At 41.4% G+C, this 24,333-nt stretch overlaps 1 protein-coding gene across 11 annotated transcripts in view; it reads left to right on the forward strand.

The window, feature by feature from the left end:
* NXPE3 (neurexophilin and PC-esterase domain family member 3) overlaps positions 1-24,082 on the forward strand; it is a 54,675-nt gene extending 30,593 nt beyond the window's left edge. For 9 of the 11 annotated variants that reach the window (XM_088836700.1, XM_055416772.2, XM_055416794.2 and 6 more), the window contains 4 exons: positions 1,480-2,234; positions 5,375-5,448; positions 18,994-19,200; positions 22,433-24,082. In XM_088836700.1, coding sequence (XP_088692826.1) covers positions 1,480-2,234; positions 5,375-5,448; positions 18,994-19,200; positions 22,433-22,983 — 1,587 coding nt within the window. In that variant the 3' untranslated portion in view covers positions 22,984-24,082. Of the gene's footprint in view, positions 1-1,122; positions 1,323-1,479; positions 2,235-5,374; positions 5,449-18,993; positions 19,201-22,432 lie in introns of all 11 variants that reach the window. The other 2 variants (XM_055417162.2, XM_088836703.1) reach the window with 2 other exon arrangements.
* The last annotated feature ends 251 nt before the right edge of the window (positions 24,083-24,333 follow it).

Consider the following 24,333-nt stretch of genomic DNA (forward strand, 5'->3'; position numbering starts at 1 on the left):
CAACTGGAATTCCATCACCTCCACTAGCTTTGTTCGTAGTGATGCTTCCTAAGGCCGACTTGACTTTGCATACCAGGATGTCTGTCTCTAGGTGAGTGATCACACCATCATGATTATCTGGGTCATGAAGATCTTTTTATACAGTTCTTATGTGTATTCTTGCCACCTCTTCTTAATATCTTCTGGATTCATTCTTCGTGTTATACATTCTATCAGTTTGGACAAATGTATAAGGATGTGTGCCAATCATTATAATTACAGCTAGAGTATTTTTCCTTACTTAAAAATCCTCTCTATTCTCTCTAGCTTTTATTATTATTATTCCTTCTTGGAATTTTCACCTCTTTCTTTACATTGCCCATTATTTCTTGCACGTTGTTTGCTTTTTCCATTAGAGCCCTTTAGCATATTAATCATAGTTTCAAATTCATGGTCTGATTTTTCCAACATTCTTGCCATTTCTCAGTCTGGTTCTGATACTTTATCTGTGTTTTCAAACTGTGTATTTTTTCCTTTTAGTATGTCTCATAATTTTTTGCTGAAAGCTAGACATGAGGTACTGCCTGAAAGGAACTCCAGTAAATAGACTTTTCATGATGTGGAGATGAAATGTGGGGGAGGTGAAGCATCTTATAATCCTGTGATCCTCCATCCTTTAATGAGTCTGTGAACTTCAGAGCTACTTCTTAGTCTCACCCCCCCAACTCTTAAAACTGGATGGAATGTTTAGAATGGACTGGTGTTGGGTATGTCCTTTACCTCAGTTTGGTTAGCCTCTGATAAAACTCCAGTAGGTTAGGTTCTGGTAAATTAGTTTTTCTTGAGGGCAGGCCTTGTTTAAAAAAAAGAATAGAATACTGTGACATCCAGTAGTCCCCCATCCACAGTGTCACTTTCTGTGGTTTCAGTTACCCCTGGTTAACCATAATCTGAAAATATTAAATGGAAAGATTCCAGAAATAACTTACCCATGTGGAATTGTGCATTATCCTGAGTTGCATGATAAGCTGTTGTGCCATCCTGCTCTCTCCCACCCAGGATCTGGGTTGGGAAGATCTACTGGAGAAGGGAATAGCTACCCACTCTTACTGTGCCTAATTTATAAATTAAACTTTATCGTAGGTATATATGTATAGGAAAAAGCAGTATATACGGAGTTTGGTATTACCCACAGTTTCAGGCATCCACTGGGGGTCTTGGACATATCCCCTGAGGATAAAGGAGAACTACTGGACTTCAGAATGATTCCTCTCCCCCTTCTCCTTCTGGAAGCACCAAAGGGATTTTTCTCTGAAATTTGCTGTGAGACCCTTATAAAACTGGTGAGCTGTGTTGTTTTGAAACAATGTCATCCCGATAAAGTTTTTTTTTTTTCCAAGTAAGTTTTATTAAAATTTAAACTGAAGCAGGGGTTTATTTGGTTGATGTAAGGAGATTTGTCATAGCTATGGTTTCTGTTGTTTGTGTTTTTCTCTTCAGTACTTGGACCATGAGACCGCTTCAGCCACATTCATAGACAGTGGTGGACAGTTTGTTTCCTCCCCAGTGATAAGAATCAGCCGGAATCCTTACTGCGGCTATGAGCGCCAGATTCTGTCCAGCCGGGAGCGCCTGGAGGAGGACTCCTTGTTGGCTGCCCTACAGTGGCAGGAGCCTGACGTGGGCCCAGTCCCCTTTTTGAAGAGCACTGATCCTTCTTCCAGCTATTTTGTCATCTTGAACTCTGCAGCGTTCTTCAGGGTGGGAAGCCAGCTGGAGGTGCTGGTTCATGTGCAGGATTTTCAAAGAAAGCCCAAGAAATATGGTGGAGACTACCTGCAGGCCAGAATCCACTCCCCTAAGCTACAGGCGGGGGCCGTGGGCAGGGTGGTGGACTACCAGAACGGATTTTACAAGGTCTTTTTTACTCTGCTCTGGCCAGGTCAAGTTAAAGTGTCCATATCTCTGGTTCACCCCAGTGAAGGGATCCGAGTTCTTCAGTACCTGCAGGAAAAGAAACCAGATAGGGTCTATTTCAAGAGCCTCTTCCGGTCAGGGAGGATTTCTGAAACTACAGAGTGTAACGTGTGTCTTCCAGGGAATCTTCCCCTGTGCAACTTCACAGACCTCTACACTGGAGAACCCTGGTTCTGCTTCAAACCAAAGAAGCTCCCTTGCAGTAGCAGAATTAACCATTTCAAAGGCGGATACCTGAAGGGCCTCCTAACTGCTACAGAAAGTGCTTTCTTCCAGAGGTATGTGCTCCTTGTCCTAGGTGGGGATTGAAGAGTCACTTTCCATTGTATTTGTCCCACTTAGGAGACTTTCTTATTTTGGTTATGTGCTTCTTACATCTCTCCAAACTTGGCCCAATTCAGGAGATATGGTAAGAAAATAAAGATTTATATTTTGTGATTACTATGTTTATTTCAGGGACTTCCCTGGTGGCTCAGATGGTAAGGAATCTGCCTGTAATGCAGGAGGCCTGGGTTCAATCCCTGGATTGGGAAGATCCCCTGGAGAAGAGAATGGCTACCCACTCCAGTATTCTTGCCTGGAGAATCACATGGACAGAGGAGCCTGGCGGGCTACAGTCCATGGGATTGCAAAGAGTTGGACATGACTGGGCGACTAATACACACACACACACATACACACACACAGTTCAAATTAAATACCTTAAATTTTTATTCTTTTACCTTAACATGTTTTACTTCAGAACTACATAGCATGTCTGTAGCTGTATAAGCAAGATCACTTAATTCACAGAACAGATTAAAAAATCATCTAAGAACAGGGCTACTAGAAGTCTTACAGTCAAGCTAACATTTTAGCTTCATGTCTCAGAAACTGATAAAAGTCTTAAGTGTCACATTATTAGTTGTTAAAATCATATAAACATTTATTGATAGGAAAATGTAGGAATATGGTAACATTGCTAGATTGATTTAATGATAAGCATGAAGATTGAGGACAGGAGGAGAAAGGAACGACCAAGAATGAAACGGTTGGATGGCATCACCGACTCAATGGCCATGAGTTTGAGCAGGTTCCAGGAGTTGGTGATGAACAGGGGAAGCCTGGTGTGCTGCAGTCCATGGGATCAAAAAGAGTTGGACACAACTGAACTGAACTAAACTGATGGGAAACCAGGAATATCAGAGCGAATTTTATTTTTCAAGTCAATAGCTATTGAAATTTTTGCATTATTGAGCATATATTCCTATTTTTGAACATAGGCATGAAACTTTTTCAGTATAATGATCAATATATGGCATAATATGCAGAAGGAAGTATATAGAACCAGTATGAGGTAAAATTTCCATTTTCTTCAACATTATACGCATGAGTATGTTCATGCTCTGTCACTTCAGTCGTGTCTGACTCTTTGCGATCCTATAGACAGGACTGTAGCCCCCCAAGCTCCTCTGTCCATGGGATTCTCCAGGAAAGAATACTGGAGTGGGTTGCCATGCCCTCCTCCAGGAGATCTTCCCGACCCAGGGATCAAACTCGAATCTCTGACATCTCCTGCATTGACAGGCTGGTTCTTTATCACTAGTGCCTAAAATAAAATAACATTCCTAAGAAATAAAAAAGGTAGAAAAATTGCATAGTCAGAAAGTAAAATTATTTGAAAGAATGTAAAATGCTTTTTATTTTTAAATGATATATATATACTTTAAAAATATTCCCTTGTAGAGATGGTTGTTATAGTTTCAGTTGCTAAGTCATATCCAACTATTTTGTGACCCCATGAACTGTAGCCTGCCAGGCTCCTCTGTCCATGGGACTCTCTAGGCAAGAATACTGGAGTTGATTGCCATGCCCTCCAGGGGATCTTCCCAACCAGGAATCAAACCCACATCTCCTGTTATCTCTTGCATTGACAGGCAGATTCTTTACCACTGAACCACCTAGAAAGTCCACGTAATCTGTAGCAGCTTCTAAAATAAAGCTCTGGGTTTTTGTTTTTCCCATAGCCAGCTTTTGGTGGCAAAATTTTAAATACATTATTTGCTAGAATCATGTCATGCTTTCAGAAGCCCAGCAGAGGGCGCACTGCTCCCTGTATATTTACTGTACTAGTCTTCCTAGGGTTTTTGAGTGTGTGTGTGTGCGGCTCATTACAAAAGGTCTTTAGTTTTATTCTTTAATTAGGCACATTATTTATCAATAGGACTTCCCAGGTAGCACTAGTGATAAAGAACCCACCTACCAATGCAGGAGACATAAGAGATGTAGGTTTGATCCCTGGGTTGTGAACATCTCCCGAAGGGAGGGCAGGACAACCCACTCCAGTATTCTTGCCTGAAGAATCCCATGGACAGAGGAGCCTGGCGGGCTACAGTTTACAGAAGCGCACAGAGTCAGACTTAGCATTTCACACACCATGAACAGATTGCTTTATTTCTGTGAACGTTTTGCCTCTGTATGAAGAATGTTCAGTTACCCCCTTTTAGGAGTGTTGTCAGTCTTCCCAGGGGCTTAGCAGAGTGGAAGAGGCATAGCTTGTAATTTACTGAAATGTCACGTGGAAAAAAAGTGGGGAAAAGGTTAGAGAACTAAGTTAGTGTAAAAATTTTAAATGTTCCTAACACCAAATCCTACTATTAAAACCAGAAAACACCTGTGAATCCAGGAGGATAAAATAATGTCTGTCCTTGCCTTTAGTTGCATATCCTGGATGAGGCTGGCTGATGTAGTCGAACCAGCCAGATCTGTAGTAGAATCATTTTAAAAATTCTACTTACTTAGAAGTTTGCTGGGAAAGTGTTTGAGGTGGCATAGGTTTTTGAAAACAAATCATTTGATAGAATCCTGATATAGATTTTAATTTTTGCATTTTTACTCTGTTAAAAATCTGAAACTTTGCATTTGGCTAACTGAAAAGAAAAAGAGAAAGATTGACATTGATCATTTGGGGGATGGATGAGTCCCCAGTTAGGATTCCGCTCTAGGCAAGGCTTAAGGAATCTGACTTAATGTTCCATAGTCTTGCAGCCTGAAAACCAAGTAGTGACAAAGTAGACATTGTCATCAGTGTGAGCCATTCTCTGAGTCCAAGGGATTAAGCGATTCAAACAGAATTTGTCATTTTGGAGTTTGCAACCTAAGGGTGAAGCAGTGAAAAATTAAAAATCTGTTTAATTCTTATTCAGTTTATGTGTCTGTATAACCTGCTTATTATAAGATACCTAAATTATTAATTATCAATTGTATGAATTAACATTTATAAGGATATTTCATCTTTAGAAAGCTCTTTGAAATCCCATCTATTTAAGAATTTGAAAATATACATGTTAAAAAATAAATGTTACTAAATTTAAATAAATAAATAAATTCCTTAAATTAAATAAATTTGAGGTTGTACTCTTTTTATTCCTCTTTCAAGTGGTGTCAATATCAAAATGCCTATCAACTCCAGCGGACCTGATTGGGTGACTGTGATTCCCAGGAATATAAAAGGTAAAAAGGAGCAAGTGTGATGCTTTGTTGTTTTTCCTGCTCAGTGTGTTGAGTCTCTGTACTTTCACTGAAGATATAAAGCCCCCCTTTAATTTGCCCTGGTTACTACTGGGCGTAGTTTGTGTTTTAACAAACCTTCCAGGTGATTCTGATCCATTGGTACAGGATATTATTAAGAGTAAAAGAATGAAATTTAGGAGATGAAATATTGTGATTTGTTTTTTGCAGAATAGTTATAATGAGCTATAGTCACTTGTATAAAAGAAGGATGAACATTATTTTTTAAAAACTTATTTATTTGGCTTTGTCGGGTCTTAGTTGAGGCATGTGAACTCTTAGTTGTGGCATGTGGGATCTAGTTCTCTGACCAGGGATCGATCCTGGGCCCCTTGCATTGGGAGTGCAGAGTCTTAGCCACTGGACCACCAGGGAAGTCCCAGGGATGAACATTATTAAGGAGCTTATGTATTGGAAGGTGGTCACTTCTTGGCCTTTTGGCTAAGATCAAGTGCAGAGGGAAGATAAGGTCCTTTTAGCTGTTGGAAGCTTGTGTATAGTATCCCACAAAGCGGAGGGTGCGAACACTAATGCCACAGGGATGAGGTGGAGAATACTCGTGAACCTCGCAGTGTGAGCATCGGCCACACACGCACCTTGTGTAAGTGGTGGGAAGGAACTGCAGAGCAGGGACCGTCTAAAGGCCGCAGCCCCTCAGTTCCTACACGTGGTTGATATGCAACAATGTGGACCCAACACAGCCAGGTCAAAAGATTTTTTTTTTTTCTGTCAGAAACCTGAAGTCTTAATTTCTGAGTGTGCATCTCCAGATTTCAGAACATTGGCATCCTGTTAAAAAATTAAAAAAAAAATATTGTGTGGGCTAAATAAAACTTGTGGTCTAGATGCAGGCAGGACCCTGCCACTCTGTATTTCTGGTGTTCACTGTCGGTTGCCACAAGAAATCCCCATCTTTTCCTAATGAAGAACTGTATTCGATTTACTTGAACCCAGTGAGTTCCTAATTTTAGTGGATGCAAATGTGAAACATTATGAATGGAAATTGCTTACCTTTTATCGGCCAGGCCCTCAATCCACAGTCGAGATGTCAGTAAACATGGTATCCCCCAGTAGCACTGTATCCCTTACACGCTCACATCTGTCACTTCTGGAGGCTCTGACTCACCAACACTTCTGACCTTCTGTTCCACAGCCCTGGTTGTCTAGCTCACTAGATTCAGTCACTATTGAGGCTTTTGATGGGTTTTTAGAAGACGAAAGAAACCATGAATCAGTAGGAGCAGGGTACCCTGACTTGGATGGGTACCCTGTGACCCTGTGATATCCCCAGTTGTCCAGTGGGATGGTCAGTGGGAGGAGCTTTAGATGGTTTGCTTGCACCTGACAGGTCTTAGAGTTCAGCCAGGAAGTGGTTGTGGCTTTGCACAAGGAGAAATAGGAAGGTCTTCTTAAATGAACAGTGCAAAGAAGTAGAGGAAAACAATAGAATGGGAAAAACTAGAGATCTCTTCAAGAAAATTGGAGAGGTCAAGGGAATATTCCATATAAGGATGGGCAAAATAAAGGACAGAAATGGTAAGTACCTGACAGAAGCAGAGGAGATTAAGAAGAGATGGCAAGAATACACAAAAGAACTATACAAAAAAGATCTTAATGACTTGGATAACTGCACTGGTGTGGTCACTCACCTAGTGAAGTGAATGTGAAGTCAAGTGGGCCTTCAGAAGTATTACTGCAGACAGAGCTAGTGGAGGTGATGGAATTCCAGCTGAGCTATTTCAAATCCTAAAAGATGATGCTGTTAAAATGCTGCACTCAATATGTCAGCAAATTTGAAAAACTCAGCAGTGGCCACAGAACTGGAAAAGTTCAGTTTTCATTCCAGTCCCAAAGAAAGCCAATGCCAAAGAATGATCAAACTACCATACAATTGCCCTCAGTCTGCTTGCTAGTAAGGTTATGCTCAAAATCCTTCAAGCTAGGCTTCTAACAGTACGTGAACCGAGGACTTCCACATGTACATCTTGATTTAGAAAAGGCAGAAGAACTAGAGATCAAATTGTCAACATTTCTTGGATCATAGAGAAAGCAAGGGAATGCCAGAAAAACATATGCTTGATTGACTATGCTAAAGCCTTAGACTGTGTGGATCACAACAAATTGGAAAATTCTTAGAGACGGAAATACCAGACCACCTTCTCTGTTTCCTGAGAAACCTGTATGTAGGTCAAGATGCAACCGAACTGGACCTGGAACAATGGACTGGTTCAAAGTTGAGAAAAGAATAATAGAAGGCTTTGTCTTGTTGCTCTGTTTATTTAACTTATATGCAGAGTACATCATGTGAAATGCAGGGCTGGATGAATTCACAAGCTGGAATCAAGATTGTGGGCAGAATCAGATATGCAGATGGTACTGCCCTAATGACAGACAGTAAAGAGGAACTAAAGAGCATTTTCATGAAGGTGAAAAAGAGTGAACACGCTGGCTTAAAACTCAACATTCAGAAAACTAAGATCATGGCATCTGGTCCCATCACTTCATGGCAAATATAAGGGGAAAAAGTGTAAGCAGTGACAGATTTTCTTTTCTTGCACTCTGAAATCACTGCGGATGGTGACTCCAACCATGAAATTAAAAGACACTTAATTTCATATTAAAAAGCAGAGACATCACTTTGCCAGCAAAGGTTCATATAGTCAAAACTATGGTTTTTCCAGTAGTCATGTATAGATGTGAACTTGGACCATAAAGAACACTGAAGAATTGATACTTTCGAATTGTGGTGTTAGAGAAGACTCGAGAATCAGTTGGACTGCAAGGAAATCAAACCAGTCAATCCTAAAGGAAATCAACCCTGAATATTCATTGGAAGGACTGATGATGAAACTGAAGCTCCAATCCTTTGGCCACCTGATGTGAAGAGCCAATTCATTGGAAAAGACCCTGACGCTGGGAAAGGTTGAAGGCAGGAGAAGAAGGGGATGATAGAGGATGAGATGATTGGATAGCATCACTGACTCAATGAAGATGAATTTGAGCCACCTCTGGGAGATAGTGGCTTCCCTGGTGGCTCAGAGGTTAAAGCATCTGCCTCCAATGCGGGAGACCCGGGTTCGATCCCTGGGTTGGGAAGATCCCTGGAGAAGGAAATGGCAACCCACTCCAGTACTCTTGCCTGGAGAATCCCGCGGATGGAGGAGCCTGGTAGGCTACAGTCCATGGGGTCGCAAAGAGCCGGACACGACTGAGCGACTTCACTTCCTCTTCACTGGGAGATAGTGAAGGACAGGGAAGGCTGGCATGCTGCAGTCTGTAGGGTTGCAGAGAGTCTGACACAACTGAACCACTGAGCAACTAAAATTTTGTTTAGAGAAAAGAAAGATTCAGTAACTATGAGGCTTTGATGGGTTTTTAGAGGAAGAAAGAAACCATAAATCAGTAGGAGCAGGGTACCCTGGCTTTGAGAAAACTGTTTCAGAGTAGGTAAACAATTGGAAAGAAAAGAGAAGGACAATTACTTTGTGTAGTAACAGAGAAGTCCAGCATGGGGGAATGTCATCGATGTTCAGCTTAGTGACCAGCAGAGGGCACTCAAAGATCTTACTAGTTTCATTCCTTTTCTCTCCCTCCTTGCCTTCCTCCCTAATTCCATCATTCCCTTTGTCCTCTTTTTAAAATGTCTTGTTTTCTGTTTATTTGAGACTTAAATAAGGGTTGTGGAAATAGTACGAAGTTCCTGTATAGACTTCACCCAGTTTCCCCTTACAGTAACTTCTTAAGAAATCACAGCTGTGCTTAGTCACTTAGTCATGTCTGACTCTGCGATCCTGTGGACTGTAGCCCTCCAGGCTTCTCTGTCCATGAGAATTCTCCAGGCGAGAATACTGGAGTGGGTTGCCGTTTCCTTTTCCAGGGGATCTTCCTGACCCAGGGATCGAACCCAGGTCTCCCGCATTGCAGACGGATTCTTTAACGTCTGAGCCACCAGGGAAACCCAAGGATACTGGAGTGGGTATCCTATCCCTTCTCCAAGGGATCTTCCTGACCCAGGGATTAAACCCAGGTCTCCCGCATTGCGGGCCAATTCTTTACCAGCTGAGCTACCAGGGAAGCCCAAGAAATCACACAAAACTTAACAAAAATAAGACTGGAACATCCGTGTAACATTACTGACTAAACTATTAGGTTTTATTGGGATTTCATCAGTTTTCCGACAGATGTCCATTTTTTGGTTTCAGAATGCAGTGCAGACCCCACGCTGCATTTGGCTGTACATTTTCTTAGTCTTCCCTGTGTCACAGATCCTCAGACTCTTGTCTTCCATGACCTTGACACTTCAGAGAAGCACTGGTCAGATATTTCTTAGAATCTCTCTGAACTTGAGTTTGTTTAATGTTTTCTTATGAGTGGGATGAGGTTATGCATTTTTGGAGAGAATAGGATGGGAGTGATGCTGTATCCTTTTGTGGAGGTACGTGAAGTCCAGATGTATTGCTAATGGTACCTTGATCACCTGGTTTAAGTGGTGTATACAGGGTTCTCCACTGTAAACTCATTATTTTCATCTTTGTATCTACATGATATTCTTGGGAGATATTTAGAGGCTGTGGTAGGCTAAATAATGGCCCCTAGAGATGGCTGGATGGCATCACCGACTCTGCGGACATGAGTTTGAGTGAACTCCGGGAGTTGGTGATGGACAGGGAGGCCTGGCGTGCTGTGATTCATGGGGTCGCGGAGAGTCGGATACGACTGAGCGACTGAACTGGACTGAACTGAACTGAACTGAAAGATGTTGTTGTTCAGTTGCTCAGTCATGTCTGACTCTTTGCGACCTCATGTCCATCGAATCAGTGATGCCATTCAACCCTCTCATCTCCTCAGTCATCCCCTTCTCCTCCGCCCTCAATCTTTCCCAGCATCAGGATCTTTTCCAATGAGTCGACTCTTTACATTAGATGGCCAGAGTATTGGTACTTCAGCTTCAGCATCAGTCCTTCCAATGAATATTCAGGGTTGATTTCCTTTGGGATTGACTGGTTTGATCTCCTTGCAGCCTAAGGGAGTCTCAAAATGTCCAGATCCTAATCCCCCAAATTTGTGAATGTTACCTTATATGGGTAAAGAAACTTTGCCAATGTGATTAAGCGAAGGTTTTTGAGCTGGGGAGAGAGTATCTGGATTATCTGCTGCTGCTGCTAAGTCACTTCAGTCGTGTCCGACTCTGTGCAACCCCATAGACGGCAGCCCACCAGGCTCCTCTGTCTCTGGGATTCTCCAGGCAAGAACACTGGAGTGGGTTGCCATTTCCTTCTCCAATGCATGAAAGTGAAAAGTGAAAGTGAAGTCACTCAGTCATGTCCGACTCTTAGCAACCTCATGGACTGCAGCCTACCAGGCTCCTCCATCCATGGGATTCTCCAGGCAAGAGTACTGGAGTGGGGTGCCATTGCCTTCTCAGAGTGGGCCCTAAATGCAGTCGCAAGTGTCATTTTAAGAGGGAGGCAGAGGAAGGCTTCCTACAGAAGACAGAAGGCCATGTGAAGATGGAAGCAGAGAGATTTGAAGATGTCATGACCTTGGCTTTAGTAATGGAGAAAGGGACCATGATTCACAGAATGCAGCTCCAGAAAAGGCAAGGAAACAGATTCTTCCCTAGAGCTTCCAGAGAGAATGTGGCTCTGCCCACAGCTTAGTTTTGGCCCGCTGATACTGAATTTGGAGTTCTGGCTGTCAGATCTGTAAGAGAATAAATTAGTGTTGTTCTCAGCTACTGAATTTGTGGTAATTTGTTAAAGCAGCCACAGGAAATTAATAATACAGAAACTATGTAAAACATTCTGTTTTTGTTTAAACTTTCATCTACTAACTTTAGCATTCATCACCCGATCTTCCCTGTGGCAGTTACTTCTGTGGTGTTCTAATGATGACCTGCTCTATCTGTCATTCTTAAGACATTTATTAATTGAAATTTTTTTGTAAGGAAGAGTTGTCCCTTCTTTATCATTTATTAATTTCATCAGTATAGGCTCATGACTATTTCAACTACTTCTTTGAGTTACAATCCAATTCATTTGTTGTTCAGATTGTTCCAGTTTTGGTAATTGGTAACTTTTTTAGCTTGGCTCTGTGCCCTTTTGATTCTTTCATTCTTTTCATTAATTATTTCATTTTCTTTGAGCGCTTCCTAACTTTCTGAAGGCACCATAACATATTTCAGGCCTATTTTGTATTTTCTTTGCCTAGACCATGGAAGGGCTCACAGTCTTTGCACTTTTATTATTTCCACCTATGAATTGTGTACTTTGAAGGTTTTATTTTCCCTGTGACATGTTGATATTTATTTATTATTATTATTTTGACTGTGCTACCAGGCTTTTGGGATTTTTTTTTTTTTTCCTCTTTTGGTCTTGCTGCACTGCATGCAGAATCTTAGTTCTTGCATCAGAGTTCAAACCCTGGTTACAGAGTGAAAGCATCCTAACCACTGGACTGCCAGGGAATTTCCTTATCTAGGTATGGGATTAACAATTCCTTAGTTAATTGATTTTCCTCCTCAAGCAGTCTCGTGAATTGCTTGAGATTGCCAGTGCCACCCCCTGCACGGACATGATTCCAGCACAGAAACATAACTTTCAGTTAGACTAGACTACCTTATTAAAGCCAAGCATCTGATTTCTGATGGGCTTTCCCAGGGTCAGAATTATTGCTGGATTTTTATAAGCACCAGCATTGTGGTCCTCAGACCACTAACCTAACATCTCAGGCACTTTGATGGCTTCTAATCTCATCAACAACTGAACTAGAGCTTATGTGTTGGGGGGAGCTTAGTGAAAGTTTAGTACATAACTAGATCTAATAGCAATAAAATAAATATCAACATTTTTATAGCTTTCTACTGTTTTTCTCTATTGAAATTTGTCTCATAGGCAATAGAGCACACAGATATGAGGCATATAGCACAATGGAGTTTGACGTCTGTACATATCTCTGTAGGGTGACTCCCAGTGATCCATGCCCTTCAATTGTATGACAAAGTTGACTTAAAAAAAAGAGAGAGAGAGAGAGATTATCCTGGGTTGATCTGACCATATAGGTCCTTAACAGTGACCTGGTTCTTCAAGAAGAAAGAGATTGAAAGTGTGAGAAGGATTTCAGGTGACGGAGATTCTTCATTGATGGTTTTAAAGATGAAGGAGGCCACTGGGCCAGGACTGTAGGCAGCTTCTGGGAACTGAAGGTCATTCCCTGGTTGAGAACCAGCAAGGAAATGAGAAACTCAGTCTGACAACCAAAAACAACTGAATTTAGCTAATAATTTGAATGAACTTGGTAGCAGATTCTTCTCCAGAGCCTTCAGAAAGGAGCACAGCCCTGCTGACATCCTGATTTCCACCTGTGAGATCCTGAGCAGAGAACCCCGCCATACCACACCCCAGACTCCTGACCTGCAGAACTGTGGGAAAATAAATAATCCTTGTTGTAAAATGTGGTTATTAAATTTTTACTTACTTATTTTCGGCGGTGCTGGGTCTGCGTTGCTGTGCACGGGCTTTCTCTAGTTGTGAGCTGGGGCTTCTCTGTGTTGCAGTGCTTGGGCGTCTCACTGGTAGCTTCTCTGGTTGCAGAGCACTGGCTGTAGGCGTGCAGGCTCAGTAGTTGTGACATATCGGCTTAGTTGTTCCATGCCATGTGGGATCTTCCCCATAGAACCTGCACTGGCAGGATTCTTATCCACTGTACCACCAGGGAAGTCTGCCCCTTGTTTTTAAGCCATTAAGTTTGTGTTGATTTCTTGCATAGCAATAGAAAATGAATTAATCAGCTACTACCTAGATCAAGATACAGAGTGTTTATAGAATGTCCAGCATATTTCTAGCACTGTAGTATAGCCCCTCACAGTGAAAAATGCACTTTTGCACATCATAGTATTGAATTTTCACAACAACCCAGTAAACCAAGGTCCTCAGATATGCAGATGACACCACCCTTATGGCAGAAAGCGAAGAGGAGCCAAAGAGCCTCTTGAAAGTGAAAGAAGAGAGTGAAAAATCTGGCTTAAACCTCAACATTCAGAAAGTGAAGTTCATGGCATCCAGTCCTGTCACTTCATGGCAAATAGATGGGGAAACAATGGGAACGGTGACAGACTTTATTTTCTTGGGCTCAAATTCACTGCCAATGGTGACTGCAGCCATGAAATTAAAAGATGCTCTGCTTGCTCCTCTGGAGAAAAGCTATGGCCAACCTAGACAGCATATTAAAAAGCAGAGATGCTACTTTGCCAGCAAAGGTCTGTCTAGTCAAAGCTATGGTTTTTCCAGTAGTCATGTGTGGATGTGAGAGTTGGACCATAAAGAAAGCTGAGCGCTGAAGAATTGATACTTTTGAACCGTGGTGTTGGAGAAGACTCTTGAGAGTCCCTTGGACTGCAGGGAGATCCAACCAGTCCATCCTAAAGGAAATCGGTCCTGAATATTCATTGGAAGGACTGATGCTGAAGCTCCAATACTTTGGCCACCTAATGTGAAGAACTGACTCATTTGAAAAGATTGAAGGCAGGAGAAGGGGATGACAGAGGATGAGATGGTTGGATGGCATCACTGACTTGATAGATGTGAGTTTGAACAAGCTCCAGGAGTTGGTGAAGGACAGGGAAACCTGGCATGCTGCAGTCCATGGGGTCACAAAGAGTCGGACATGACTGAGTGACTGAACTGAACTGAAACCAAGGTCCAGGTCCAGTTAACTTAGGAAATCAAAGGATTGGTATCCTGTACATTGTTGTTGTTTAGTCTCAACGTTGTGTCTGACTCTTCTGCAATCCCATGAACTCTATCCTGCCAGGCTCCTCTGTCCATGGGATTTCCCAGGCAAGACATAACACCTAGCAAACCTGGTATCATTTGGGGAAAGAAAGCCCACTCCTACCACCGTTTCAGTAACGAAATGTAGGTCTCTATAAATTGTGCCACCTCTGCCATCTCCCATCTCCTCAATTCCCTAAGAAACCTTGGGTAAGTCACTCTGACTTGCTTTCTTTACCTTTAAGAGATATTTGGACCAGCATTCTCTGAGGTCCCTTTCAACATTCTCTGAATCTACAGGTATTTCTACCTCAAGTAGCATTTTTAGCATTCCTGTGTAAGATACTTAGCTTTTAGGGAAAAGAAAGAAAAATGAAATTCTCAAAGTTTTGTAGGGGGAATTCAAGGTTCAGTAAAAACTCAAATCATTGTAATCTCTAAGGAGCTAGGCACTCCTCGCGTTCCCAACACTGGACGGGGTGTGGCCGGACAGCTCGGCACACTCCTTACCTCCTGGAGGTGGCACTCCTGTGCTCAGCTTCCTAGATAGGGAATTGATTGCCTCCATTTCTTCTTGGTCTTGTCCTTCTTTCCCCTCCTTAGTTCTGATTCCCTGCCAGAAAAATAAAAGGACCTGTGTTTGTCCATACACGTCCCTACCCTTATTTCACACACTGTCCGTCTCATACTGCTCTTTCTAAATGGTTTAGGGAAGTTTATCTCTGCCCGTTTTTCTCATTTAGTCCCATTCGTGGCCCAAATAGCCCTTATTATGGCTAATGAATGATACGAAATGATGCTCTTTGGAGGAAAATTTAAGCTATGGGCTTTTAAAGAGAAGCCAAGACATTTTAGAGAAGTAGGGACCTTACTTGCAAATAATCAAAACTATCATTTCTGATTTTGCATAAAGATCTTTATGTCTGCTCTTAAAACCACCTCCGTATAAATTTCCTTCACCATCAGTGTTGAAGATAAACATAAAGTTGAGTAATGACTTGGTTATGTTTTTAAATTATTTTTATTCCATTTATACAGAACCCCTTACGTGAAAATTCTTTCTGAGCTCCCAGAAATGCTGACTTTTTAAACAGTTCAGACTGCTTGAAATCGTTAGTCGGGAAATGTTTTTGTCCCAGTTGACCATAAGAGGGCAGTGTAGGTACACATATTTCTCTTTAAAAATACCTTTTGTTATCTGGTGCTGCATATTTAAAGAATTAATGTGAGGTTCAGTAATTGATTTGCTTTGCTTGACTTAACTCTGATAGTAAATATAATTAACATTTGAATGGAAATGGTAATTGTTTCCCGTGTGATATACATGTTTTTTTGTAACTTACTTGACACAGAATAGCTGAGTGTACTAACTTAACCTGGCAAAAATTGTGACCTTAAAATCACTTTTGATTCCCATTCCAGTAGATATTTTCTTTGGGTCCCAGATGTGTTCTCTGGCCTGTGCAGCCTTGATGTGTTGATACAATAAGGAACTCTGGGCAAGATGAGATGACTTGGTAATCCCTCATTTAGTAGCATGTTGAGAAATTGCTTTTGAATAAGCCAAACAAATGTTTACCCTACCCCCCCCCAGTTTTCTTTGATAATCACATTTGCCAAAAAAGCATTTACAATGCTGTTTGCTTTTCAATTTAGACCTTGAACCTGCACAGAATTTGCAGATGCTTAAGAAAAAGGATTAAATATGCACCCCTTGTCAAATGGGGCATCTTCTTTGAAGGGAATAAAACCAAAATAACTTTGAGTAATATAGATAATATCAAGAAGTCAAAGAAGGGACCTCCCTGGTGGCTTACTATGAAAGAGCCTGCCACCAGTGCAGGAGACATGGGTTCAATCCCTGTTGTGGGAAGATCCCACACGCCACAGGGGCAGCTGAGCCTGTGTGCCCCAGAGCTATGGAGCCTGTGCTCTAGAGTCCAAGAGCCACAACTGGAGAAAAGCTCCTTCTGCAGCAAAGACCCAGTACTGCCATAAATAAATAAGTAAAATAAAAAATGAAGTGGAGCAAGCAGATAGGCATTGGATGGAGGTAGAATTTTTTTTTGAGGTAGATTTTTTTTTTAATAAAAATATCAAAGAAGCTGAAAATAGTCACATGTAGGAGACTTACTTAAATTTCAATTTCTAAATCATATGAACACTTGAATTTTGAATTGTGCTTAAACAGGCGAGACTATAGAATTGCTGGATTATGATCAAGATTTGAACCTTGGGGTGTGTAAGGGAGTGATAGAAAGTGATTGGTGGTTTGTGGAAAATTAGTGTTAGACATGAATAAATGTACACTTTCCAGAAAAAAGTCTAAAAGAAAATGGCCGGTATCCACAGACATCTTGTTTTGGGAAGTGATGCAGCACAGTGGTTAAGAGCATGGGCGTGGGGGCTCACCTGCCTGGATTAGATCCTAATTTTGCTACTTCCTGGCTCTGGAGCTCAAGTTACTTAACTGCTTTGAAAGGTAGGACCTATTTTGCTAGTAAAGTCATGCTCAAAATTCTCCAAGCCAGCCTTCAGCAATATGTGAACCGTGAACTTCCAGATGTTCAAGCAGGTTTTAGAAAAGGCAGAGGAACCAGAGATCAAATTGCCAACATCCGCTGGATCATGGAGAAAGCAAGAGAGTTCCAGAAAAACATCTATTTCTGCTTCATTGACTATGCCAAAGCCTTTGACTGTGTGGATCCCAATAAACTGTGGAACATTCTGAAAGAGATGGGAATCCCAGACCACCTGACCTGCCTCTTGAGAAACCTGTATGCAGGTCAGGAAGCAACAGTTAGAACTGGACATGGAACAACAGACTGGTTCCAAATAGGAAAAGGAGTATGTCAAGGTTGTATATTGTCACCCTGCTTATTTAACTTATGTGCAGAGTACATCATGAGGAACGCTGGGCTGGAGGAAGCACAAGCTGGAATCAAGATTGCCGGGAGAAATATCAATAACCTCAGATATGCAGAGGACACCACCCTTATGGCAGAAAGTGAAGAGGAACTCAAAGGCCTCTTGATGAGGGTGAAAGAGGAGAGTGAAAAGTTTGGCTTGAAGCTCAACATTCAGAAAACAAAGATCATGGCATCTGGTCCCATCACTTCATGGGAAATAATGGGGAAACAGTGGAAACAGTGTCAGACTTTATTTTTTTGGGCTCCAAAGTCACTGCAGATGCTGATTGCAGCCATGAAATTAAAAGACACTTACTCCTTGGAAGGAAAGTTACAACCAACCTAGATAGCATATTAAAAAACAGAGACATTACTTTGCCAACCAAGGTCCGTCTAGTCAGAGCTATGGTTTTTCCCGTGGTCATGTATGGATGTGAGAGTTGGACTGTGAAGAAAGTTGATTGCCGAAGAATTGATGCTTTTGAACTGTGGTGCTGGAGAAGACTCTTGAGAGTCCCTTGGACTGCAAGGAGATCCAACCAGTCCATTCTGAAGGAGATCAGTCCTTGGAAGGACTGATGCTAAAGCTGAAGCTGCAATACTTTGGCCACCTCATGCGACGAGTTGACTCACTGGAAAAGAGTCTGATGCTGGGAGGGATTGGGGGAGGGAGGAGAAGGGGATGACAGAGAATGAGATGGCTGGATGGCATCACCGACTTGATGGACATGAGTTTGAATGAACTCTGGGAGTTGGTGATGGACAGGGAGGCCTGGCGTGCTGTGATTCATGTGGTCACAAAGAGTCGGACACGACTGAGCGACTGAACTGAACTGAACTGAAGGGTTATCGTGATCGTCCGATGAGATAAGACATTTAATTGCTCAGAACAGTGTCTGGTGCAGAGTAAACTTGCAGGAAATATTAGGCATCCTTGTTGAAGCAGTGGCGTTTTCTGAGGGAGGTGTTTGGTAAGAAGGGTGTTGACTGTCACTGTGAAAGGTGTCCTGGTGCCTGTGTGATTATGTGTAACTAGGCTCCAACCGTGAGTACACACTGCTGATGCAATTTTTTTTTTTTTTAATTTGGCCACACTGGATCTTAGTTGAGGCATGTGAGATCTAGATCTAGTTCGCCGACCAGGGATGGAACCCCAGGCCCCTGCATTGGGAGCACGGAGTCTTAGCCACAGGACCCCCAGAGAAGTCCCTGATGCAATTTTAATATTATTCATTGTGTATAAGGACTTTTTAACCTTTTGTGTTCTGGAGAGAAATTCTTTAGACCTTGTATCATTGGTTTGTTTTCTGTGTTCAGTGCTGGTTTTCTGAGTTAATATTTGATTGTGGGACCCATTGATTGAAACTTTTGAATGAGCTGAGAAGCAGTAAGGACTAATACTGCCATGCATATGTAAAATATGAATTTAAGTTGTTACTTGCCTCACAGGCATTTGGGTGAGCCATAACCCCAGACAGTGCTTAGATCTACACATTTCCTTGGTTTTTGCCTGCTTTTATTTTGAGAAAAACATGCTTCATCAGAGGGAATGCTCAATGTCGCCTTTCCCCTTCTGTCCACAAACATCCTCACACCCATTTTAGATCTTCCTATTTTTGTGCAAAGGAGAACTTTTTGTAGGAGAGGGAAAGTCTGGGATTTCTTTGAGATGTGACAGCTGGAAATGTCACCCATAGCCAGCAGGCTAACAAACATAGGAGCATAATTGTGTTTTAATTTGAAACATTTTTTATGTATGACTTGTTGGAAGAGAATTTCAGAATATCTTTTTTTTTTTTCTCTTTCAGAAACCAACAGCCTAGAACTATCTCAAGGCTTAGGAACTTATCCTTCTGGTTATTATTACAAAGATCAGTGGAGGCCCAGGAGGTTTAAGATGCGCCAGTTTAATGACCCTGACAACATTACAGAATGCTTACAGAGAAAAGTGGTGTATTTCTTTGGTGACTCGACAATCAGACAGTGGTTTGAATACCTCACTACATTTGTTCCAGGTTGGTACTTTGCTTTTTGTTTCATAACTCCCATACATACAAGATCCAGCTATGAAATAAGCAGACCCAGTCCGTTACCTGCAGAAAGGCATCAGGTGAGGGAAAACTGACTTCTCTGAAGGACTAAAGGCGGGTCCTAATGCTGGAGAGATGAGTGATAGTTTCTGACCAGTGGTGGGGCTGGCGTGCATCAATGAAAGCTCTGGCTGCCTGTTGCAGTTCACACCACTGACAAGCCGGGTGGCCCTGGACGAGTCGTCTGCTTCCCAGGGCTTCGTTTCTCCAAGTGTGCAGTGAGGCTCGGGACACTCACCTCACAGGTGTCTTCCCTTCTGACATTCTAGTCTGTGAAATGGAAGTGAACATTTCCAGTTGTTTCTCTTCTGGTTCTGTTTGGTCCTCCTCCAAGTCTATAATAGATTTAAGTGGAAGGAGGCAGACAGACTGTAGTCCAGTTTACTGCATCCAGGCAAGAGTGTCCCTGTGTCACCCATTGGGCTGTCCACTGTGTGACTCTGAGATGAGCTGCCTCTCACCAAGGGAGTCTGGCCAGTTCAGCCTTCTTAGCTTCCTGGTCTCACGGCTGGGTTCTGGGCAGCTCTTCAGACTTGGAATAAAACCCTGCTCATTGGAGGGCCGTCCCTTATTCTCAGGAGGCCTTTTCCTCTTCCCAGAAAGGGTGTGGATAGAGCAAGGAGGGGTGGATCCAGGGCAGCAGGACTGAAAACCCTGCTTAGAATTTACAGAGCTGACGAACAGCTTTGTGGGAACTGTTGTGTTTTTTTTTTTTCATTTAAAATTAATTTTTATTAGAATATAGTTGATTTGCAATGTTGTGTTAGTTTCTACTATACAACAAAGTGAATCAGCTATGCATGTATACATATCCCCTCATTTTTTAGATTTCCTTCCCATTTAGGTTACCACAGAGCACTGAGCAGAATTCCCTGTGTTATACAGTAGTTATCTATTTTATTATCTATTAAATTTGCTATTTTATTATCTATTAAATTTGCTATCTATTTTATTATCTATTAAATTTGCTATCTGTTTTATTATCTATTATCACTAATTATCTATTTTACACAGGTAGTATATGTATGTCAATCCCAGTTTCCCGGTTCATTCCACTCCCCCATCCCTCCTTAATATCTGTAAGCTTGTTCTCTAACATCTGTTTTCTGTTTCCTTTGCAAATAAATTCATCTGTACCATTTTGTGAGAACTATTTTTGATGGCTATTTATGGACAGGACTTTTCACAAAACAAAATTCCCCAGTTGTGAGTGGTTGTGTGTGGTGTTTTTCATTTTTCTTTTCTGTTATTATATCAACTTAGTTTCAAGTTTCATTTGAAGGAAAGGAGGAAGTAGATATGACCCCCAAAAGTAGAAAATTATTATTTTGATTTGCTTTTTTTTTTAAAAAAAAATTGAAACAGACATAGCAGAGTTCTAGTTGATAAAAGACAAGTTAAGCAGGAGAAGGGAAACCATTTGTATGGCTTGATGCTAGGCACAGTTTGGTGCTGACCAGGCAGGGCCTTCCAGCAGTCGGTATTTGCTTGGTTCTTACTTTCTAATGAGCTCAGTATTCCCTTTAATAGCAGTGATCACATTGAGTGTCTTGATCATTTTCCACCGTAGCCTTTGCAGACAGATTTTTGCCTGATAAAGCCTTGTGTCAGTGTTTGATCTTAATCCGAAGAAAGAATGGTAAATTGAGCTTTTATGCAGTTTAATTGGGGCCAAATGCTAAGTAGTAATGACAGTGAGAATTAGGTATGAGAATCTAGAAGAAGAGCCTGGGTGGGACCTCATGGAAAAAAAGTGAAACCTTAACTTTAACCCTTAACAGTAAATACTATGGGACAATTATAGTTTGATGTTACTTCAGAATTGACTGTAAATTCCTTGAGGGCAAGGACTGTGACTTACCCATCTGAGCATTGCTGACTTTTTTTCTTAAGCTAGGAAACTAATTTATTATTTACTTTTTTTTCTTTTTGGCCATGCCATGCAACATGTGGGATCTTAGTTCCGCCACCAGGGATAGAACTCCTGTCTCCTTCGGTGGAAGGGTGGAATCTTAACCACTAGACCACCAGGGTAGTCCTGCCTTGCTGGCTTATAACACATTAGTGCTGGCACAGAATAGACGATGCTTAGGCAATGTTAGTTCAGTTGGGTAGCCCTTGTAGGACTCTTTAGGGATATGAGACAAATCCTCTTTCCTCATGGGGTCAATGTTCAGCTGTGAATTATACAGCTTTTTTTAGGGGTAATAAGGGAGCATCATCACTAATTCCTGGAATCATCAGAGGAGCTGGACTTGGAAACCCAACTTAGATAAAGGGGAGGGAGTGAAGGGAATTCTAACTTGTGCTGCTGTCTTTGTTACAACACAGAGTTTTCTAAGACATTAACAGGTTTCCATGCATAGGGTGAAATTGAAAGTCAGAAGAACCAAGGTTGCTTCTTTTCTTGCTTATTATAAAAAGAGATATTTGGTTACTGTTATGTGTTTGTTAAAAAGCCGAAGTTATAGTTCTTGACCTGGAAGAAATATTTATCTGTTAGAACAATAATGTGTAAATGTCAAATTGATGTTCAGATATTCAACAGTCAGTCAATGCAAACAGGAAGATTCCTTGGCCTAACAGTTAGAGGTAAACAGGTTATTTTGCTTCTCAGGTATAGAATCTATTGCTGATGATATTGTAATTTCATGCTTATGGAGTGACTTAATAAATATGTTAGAATAAAGGTTCATTGAAGCTGAAGGTGGCGGGGGGCGCCAAGGTGAAGTGAAATAAGTGTTTACATTTGTACCTTTTGTTGTTTTACTTTTAAAAAAATTCTTTTTTAATTGAAGGATAATTGCTTTATAGAATGCTGTTGGTTTCTGCCAAACATCAACATGAATGAGCCATATACATATGTCCCCTCCCATCTCTTGCCCCATCGTTGTTTTCAGTTCAGTTCAGTTCAGTCGCTCAGTCGTGTCCGACTCTTTGCGACCTCGTGAATCACAGCACGCCAGGCCTCCCTGTCCATCACCAACTCCCGGAGTTCACTCAAACTCATGTCCATCGAGTCAGTGATGCCATCCAGCCATCTCATTCTCTGTCGTTTTACTTTTATTTTAAAAAATTGTTCTTTGAAGCCATTAACTAAAGAATAATAAAATTTTTGTTTAACCATTCTTATGAGTCTGACTTTTCCTTGTTTCAGATTTAGTGGAGTTTAACTTGGGTAGCCCCAAGAATGTGGGTCCATTCCTGGCAGTGGACCAGAAGCACAACATCCTGCTCAAATATCGCTGCCATGGTCCACCCATCCGCTTCACGACCGTCTTTAGCAGTGACCTGCGTTATGTGGCCAATGAGCTGAATGGCATCGTGGGAGGGAAGAATACAGTGGTCGCCATAGCCGTGTGGTCTCATTTCAGCACCTTCCCCTTGGAAGTGTATATCCGGCGGCTCAGGAACATCCGGCGGGCTGTGGTCCAGCTCCTGGACCGGAGCCCTAAGACTGTGGTAGTCATCCGGACAGCCAATGTCCAAGAGCTGGGACCTGAGATTAGCCTTTTCAACAGCGACTGGTATAACTTTCAGCTGGACACCATCCTTCGGAAGATGTTCTCAGGGGTTGGCGTATATCTTGTTGATGCCTGGGAGATGACCCTGGCCCATTATCTACCCCACAAGTTGCATCCAGATGAAGTTATTGTGAAGAACCAAGTGGACATGTTCTTGTCCTTTGTATGCCCCTTGGAGACCTAGCCTGCCAGAGGGAACTGGAGGAATCACTTCCAGTGACCTTCTTTCTCACCTGCACTACAAAAAGATAAACTTTTTTACATAGGTGGCCCTATGGAGAGATGGCTTCTATATAATTTAAAATTTAGAAAGGAGTTGGACTTTATATAATCATTGTAAGGAGCTTAGAAAATGCAGATTACACTTATATCTACCTAAAGGATTTTTTTCCTATCTTGACTTAGCCACGGGTGAACCATTATTAACAGCATATACACACTATACTGCCCTTGTAACCAAAGATACTAATGAGTGTGTCTGAACTAGCTTCTCTTGGCAGGGGATGTTACTGTGCTATAAAGTGTGAAAAATGTTCTGACCTAAGTGGAAGGGGCAAGTTTGGTTGGCAGTGGAGTGTTTGTAGTTTATCTGGTAAAGGAGCATATTTGCATGAATAGCGTAATTGGTCCATCTTCAGAGGAGGTGAATTTTTTTTTTTTAATTTTTATTGGAGGCTAATTATTTTACAATATTATATTGGTTGGTTTTGCCATACATTGACATGAATCCGCCCCAGGTGTACGTGAGTTCCCCTTCCCGAACCCCCCTCCCACCTAGAGGAGGTTAATTTAACCCAAGGCTTGCAGTCAGTGGCTCCTGTAACACACTGAAGACAGCTGTGTCTCAAGAGTTTCTTTTGATGATCCAGTTTTTTTCTGAATTACTTGAAAAGGCCAGTATCCTTGGTCAGAACTTTCTAATGAGAATATTTACAGTGTCCTACTTTCTAATCTGGAAAGGAAGCAAAAGGGAAAGATGAAAGCCGTGTATATAAAATTGATATTTGCATTGGGTTGGGTGATTGTTACTTACTTGATTCAGCTAAGGATGAATACTTATTCTAAAATAACCACTTTTGGAACTGAAAGGCAGCTTTATTTTTGTGTTCTGAAGTTTGAGGGTTTTAAGAATTGACTTTTATGTCAAGATTGCTATTGTTTGTTATAAAGTTGTGCAAATTATTTCCAGCAATACTGAGTGTTTCTTTATTGGTTGTTATTTTGAATTGCATACCCAGATTAGAAATTAAAATCTAATTAAAAATTAAATTTAGATATTGAAACCTGTGTAGGGTTGATTTGTGCATAAGGTAATGCTTATGGTTGGAAGTAAAAGGTGCTATTCTTACTGGCTACCTTAAAATAGTTGAATTATCAATTTTACCTGACTGTCTTTATCTTATTAATTTTAAATAAGTTTAAGTTAATTTGTGACCACTTAGTCCTCTTTTCTTTTTGAGCCACACAGAGTCTAGTTTTATTTATCCCTAAAGGAACATGTGATGGACATGAATTTGGGTAAACTCCAGGAGAT

Source organism: Moschus berezovskii, chromosome 1 (assembly GCF_049115385.1).
Source record: "Moschus berezovskii isolate FMDL1 chromosome 1, NW_MosBer_1.0, whole genome shotgun sequence".
NCBI lineage: Eukaryota > Metazoa > Chordata > Mammalia > Artiodactyla > Moschidae > Moschus > Moschus berezovskii.